General features: G+C 53.8%; 1 protein-coding gene across 1 annotated transcript; it reads left to right on the top strand.

The window, feature by feature from the left end:
• The first annotated feature begins 3,235 nt into the window (after positions 1-3,235).
• LOC138366260 (sperm acrosomal protein FSA-ACR.1-like) lies at positions 3,236-3,790 on the top strand. The gene has a single exon (XM_069327234.1). It carries the CDS (start codon positions 3,236-3,238, stop codon positions 3,788-3,790), a length of 555 nt encoding a protein of 184 aa, XP_069183335.1.
• The last annotated feature ends 1,738 nt before the right edge of the window (positions 3,791-5,528 follow it).

Raw genomic sequence — 5,528 nt, forward strand, 5'->3', positions numbered from 1 at the left:
CCATTAACAGCTTCAGGTGCTGCTCACACTGAAGTGAGCCTCGCCCCTCTCACAGCTTCAGGTGCTGCTCACACTGAAGCCAGCCTCGCCCCACTTACAGCTTCAGGTGCTGCTCACACTGAAGCCAGCCTCGCCCCTCTCACAGCTTCAGGTGCTGCTCATACTGAAGCCAGCCTCGCCCCTTACAGCTTCAGGTGCTGCTCATACTGAAGCCAGCCTCGCCCCATTAACAGCTTCAGGTGCTGCTCACACTGAAGCCAGCCTCGCCCCTCTCACAGCTTCAGGTGCTGCTCACACTGAAGCCAGCCTCGCCCCTCTCACAGCTTCAGGTGCTGCTCACACTGAAGCCAGCCTCGCCCCTCTCACAGCTTCAGGTGCTGCTCACACTGAAGCCAGCCTCGCCCCTCTCACAGCTTCAGGTGCTGCTCATACTGAAGCCAGCCTCGCCCCATTAACAGCTTCAGGTGCTGCTCACACTGAAGCCAGCCTCGCCCCCTCTCACAGCTTCAGGTGCTGCTCACACTGAAGTCATAACACCATGATTATATATTATTATATTTAGGTAATAAATAAATGAATAACAAGAAATGTTTACGGCACTCTTGTGATATAACTCGCATCTGTTACATTATATCTCACAATACAAAATAACTACGAAATAATCCTAAAACATAATTTCTGCTTTTCTTTATCACCTGTTTCACTCTCTTCCACTCTTACTCCTTTCGTTTCTTCTTCTTCCTCTCGCTCTATGTCTCCCAGCACCATACATCTCCTTAACAAATGTATATAGATTAGAGATTGTCTTAAAAAAATAAAAGCTGTTTATATAATTTCAAGAAGTCTCATTTTATTCTAAACATGTAAATCAACTTAAAACCGTCGACCCTCGCTAAAATACTGTATATACATAAATAAGAAAATCTTTTTGAGGAAATGGAGCGACTTGAATTAATAATTATTACGGTCTTCCCATTTCCATAGGTCGTGGAGGCCTCAGTCTTTTGAAGACTGAAGAGAAGGGGAATTATCAGGGGGAAAGCACCAAGCCATTACCACTATATAGCACTTGGAAGGGGTCAGGATAAGGATTTGGGATGGGACGGGGGAAAGGAATGGTGCCCAACCTTCTTGGACAGTCGGGGATTGAACGCCGACCTGCATGAAGCGAGACCGTCGCTCTACCGTCCAACCCAAGTGGTTGGTGTGAAGACTGAAGCAGTAGAGGAAAATAAGATTAAAGATACTACATGCCATGACACCCAATATTTTCCATATCTTAAACGCTAAACGACTTCACACAGAGCCGTTTTCTTCGTGTCCAAGTGACATCTATGGTTAATTTTTACCATAATGGCTATAAGTATTCACTAAAACAAACAAATAATTAAGTGTACCCGATCTACACAAACACGGGAACCACTTACGCTACCCCATGAACCACCTGAGCGACCCATGAACCACCTGGGCGACCCCATGAACCACCTGAGCGACCCATGAACCACCTGGGCGACCCCATGAACCACCGGAGCGACCCCATGAACCACCTGGGCGACCCCATGAACCACCTGGGCGACCCCAGGAACCACCTGGGCGACCCCAGGAACCACCTGGGCGACCCCAGGAACCACCTGGGCGACCCCAGTGCACATCAATATTCAGAGGAGCGACTTTGCCCTCGGCTGAGCGCGAGGACTTTGGTCTCCAGGTCACGACTGGCGCCAAACACATCTTTATTTTCGTGAAGGCAAGTGTCATGCACACCCTCGCTGATTTGTGCTCTCATAACATTATTTTGTAGTTGTTCTTGAAGTATACTGCGCTTGTTTTTCTGCGTATGGGGTGCTGAGGGTGAGGTGATGGGGTTGGGGTGCTGTGGGGTGCTGTTTGTGAGGGGAGGGGTTGGGGTACTGTTGGTGAGGGGAGGGGTTGGGGTGCTGTTGGTGAGGGGAGGGGTTGGGGTGCTGTTGGTGAGGGGAGGGGTTGAGGTACTGTTGGTGAGGGGAGGGGTTGGGGTGCTGTTGGTGAGGGGAGGGGTTGGAGTGCTGTTTGTGAGGGGAGGGGTTGGGGTACTGTTGGTGAGGGGAGGGGTTGGGGTGCTGTTGGTGAGGGGAGGGGTTGGGGTGCTGTTGGTGAGGTGATGGGGTTGGGGTGCTGTTTGTGAGGGGAGGGGTTGGGGTGCTGTTGGTGAGGGGAGGGGTTGGGGTGCTGTTGGTGAGGGGAGGGGTTGGGGTGCTGTTTGTGAGGGGAGGGGTTGGGGTGCTGTTGGTGAGGGGAGGGGTTGGGGTGCTGTTGGTGAGGGGAGGGGTTGGGGTGCTGTTGGTGAGGTGATGGGGTTGGGGTGCTGTTTGTGAGGGGAGGGGTTGGGGTGCTGTTGGTGAGGGGAGGGGTTGGGGTGCTGTTTGTGAGGGGAGGGGTTGGGGTGCTGTTGGTGAGGGGAGGGGTTGGGGTGCTGTTTGTGAGGGGAGGGGTTGGGGTGCTGTTGGTGAGGGGAGGGGTTGGGGTGCTGTTGGTGAGGGGAGGGGTTGGGGTGCTGTGGGTGAGGGGAAGGGTTGGGGTGCTGTGGGGGAGGGGAGGCGTTACGTAATATGGTGTTGTGGGATAAGGTGTGATGGGTGTTTTGGTAGGAGAGGGTATGGTGGTAAAGGGTGTGGCTGAAGATGCGGCTATAGGTGTGGCTATAGGTCTTACTACTGGTGTGGGTATAGGTGTTAAGACTGGTGTGGCTATAGGAGAAGGTGTGGCGTGTCTTTCAGACTGCAGCCATGTATGCTGTTATTGACAATCTGCTCCTGATTCCACGGCGTGCATGTCTGAATTTACGACAGGACTTCAAATTATGTAAAATAATAATTTCACACATTTTTAGACCCCAAAAGTTAGTTATTTCGCGTAACTAAAAATTTACACTCCTAACGTGTTTACATTTCTTTGATAAAATCTACATAATATAAACTTAAAATATCAAAAGGTAAATGTACTACAAAATAAACATATTCTCTGTATGATTTATTATTTCTAGAACACCTGCAAGACTGTTTGCCCACATTAGACCTTTCAGGTCCCTCAGCCTTAATCTGTTCCTGCCTCACATGGTTTCACAAAAGTATTTATTAATTGCGAATGAAGTCTGTTTCTTTAACAAATGAGATCCGCAGCTCTCAGTAGTAAAATATTTATTGCCAGTTCCTTCCATTTCCAAAACTAGCAATTAAAACTTGTTCGAGGTATGTGAATGGAGAGCGAGACAAGCGATGCGCGGCCCAGACCATCCAGCAGCGGCCCACAGACCATCCAGCAGCGGCCCACAGACCGTCCAGCAGCGGCCCACAGACCGTCCAGCAGCGGCCCACAGACCGTCCAGCAGCGGCCCACAGACCGTCCAACAGCGGCCCACAGACCGTCCAACAGCGGCCCACAGACCGTCCAGCAGCGGCCCACAGACCGTCCAGCAGCGGCCAACAGACCGTCCAGCAGCGGCCCAAAGACCGTCCAGCAGCGGCCCACAGACCGTCCAGCAGCGGCCCAAAGACCGTCTAGCAGCGGCCCACAGACCGTCCAGCAGCGGCCCACAGACCGTCCAGCAGCGGCCCACAGACCGTCTAGCAGCGGCCCACAGACCGTCCAGCAGCGGCCCACAGACCGTCTAGCAGCGGCCCACAGACCGTCCAGCAGGGGCCGAGACGATCACAGTCCGTCTCCTCCAATTGATGAGCATGAAGTAGGTTGTATTTGGGTTTATGGCGGAGTTACAACTCTTGTGGAGCAGCCAATTGTGTCGTTAACTTAATACTATGTGTCTAGTTGTCTGTTCCTCTAGGAGGGGACAACATTGTACCAAAAAAAATCCAGTCGCCATAAGTGCCCGTGTGGCCACAACACTGATCCTGTGGCCACGTGATGATATTGCCACAGCAGCGACCGTGTGGCCACAACTGGACTTGAGCAAACTACTGAGTCTGTAAACCAACGCAGACATGCCGGTGGCCGAACGTTTGGAACAGGCATTAATTTCTTACGGCACAGTATATTTTGGCCCCGATCAGGCCTGTTCAGGGTGGCCAGGGTCCAGGATGGCCAGCGTCCAGGGTCTAGGGTGGCCAGGGTCTAGGGTGGCCAGGGTCTAGGGTGGCCAGGGTCTAGGGTGGCCAGGGTCTAGGGTGGCCAGGGTCTAGGGTGGCCAGCGTCCAGGATGGCCAGCGTCCAAGGTGGCCAGCGTCCAGGATGGCCAGCGTCCAGGGTGGCCAGCGTCCAGGGTGGCCAGCGTCCAGGGTGGCCAGCGTCCAGGATGGCCAGCGTCCAGGATGGCCAGCGTCCAGGATGGCCAGCGTCCAGGGTCTAGGGTGGCCAGGGTCTAGGGTGGCCAGGGTCTAGGGTGGCCAGGGTCTAGGGTGGCCAGGGTCTAGGGTGGCCAGCGTCCAGGATGGCCAGCGTCCAAGGTGGCCAGCGTCCAGGATGGCCAGCGTCCAGGGTGGCCAGCGTCCAGGGTGGCCAGCGTCCAGGGTGGCCAGCGTCCAGGATGGCCAGCGTCCAGGATGGCCAGCGTCCAGGATGGCCAGCGTCCAGGGTCTAGGGTGGCCAGGGTCTAGGGTGGTCAGCGTCCAGGGTGGCCAGCGTCCAGGGTGGCCAGCGTCCAGGGTGGCCAGCGTCCAGGGTGGCCAGGGTCTAAGGTGGCCAGCGTCTAGGGTGGCCAGTATCCAGGGTCGCCAGCGTCCAGGGTAGCCAGCGTCCAGGGTGGCCAGTGGCCAGGGTGGCCAGCGTCCAGGGTGGCCAGCGTCCAGGGTGGCCAGTGTCCAGGGTGGCCAGGGTCCAGGGTGGCCAGGGCCCAGGGTGGCCAGCGTCCAGAGTGGCCAGGGTCCAGGGTGGCCAGGGTCCAGGGTGGCCAGGGTCCAGGGTGGCCAGGGTCCAGGGTGGCCAGGGTCCAGGGTGGCCAGGGTCCAGGGTGGCCAGGGTCCAGGGTGGCCAGCGTCCAGGGTGGCCAGGGTCCAGAGTGGCCAGGGTCCAGGGTGGCCAGCGTCCAGGGTGGCCAGCGTCCAGGGTGGCCAGGGTCCAGGGTGGCCAGGGTCCAGGGTGGCCAGGGTCCAGGGTGGCCAAGGGTATATCGATGGACTGACGTAAGCTGCCATTCACTATAACACCATATACCCATTTATATAATATATACATTCCAATGACCTTACAGAAAAGAATTTAGTCAAATTTTCTCGTGCACTTTCCATTATATCTAAAAATATCCAAAAACATAAAAAATATTACGAGCATCAGGCTACGAGAGATTTTATATAACGAATGTTTACAATCGATTCTTTAATAACTATAAACTGTCATTTAAAAAAAAATTTAAATAATATAAAATAATATTTTTTTTCGTTCCTGGGAATGGATATCGAGTTAAATGTTGTGTTGTAACGTGTAAAATGCTAAAAAGAGTACAGTCCTGATCTCTGGATTGTTTTTCTGAAGCCTCGTGCTATTAAAAATAGAAGTATTTTGTTTTTTCATTTTTGTTTGCAGATGTTGTTTGGTGT

Source organism: Procambarus clarkii, chromosome 2 (genome assembly GCF_040958095.1).
Source record: "Procambarus clarkii isolate CNS0578487 chromosome 2, FALCON_Pclarkii_2.0, whole genome shotgun sequence".
In the NCBI taxonomy this organism is placed as follows: Eukaryota; Metazoa; Arthropoda; class Malacostraca; order Decapoda; family Cambaridae; genus Procambarus; species Procambarus clarkii.

What these genes read in the sequence shown, in the direction of transcription:
- LOC138366260 (XM_069327234.1), top strand. Translation starts at nt 3,236, where the DNA reads ATGGAGAGCGAGACAAGCGATGCGCGGCCCAGACCATCCAGCAGCGGC.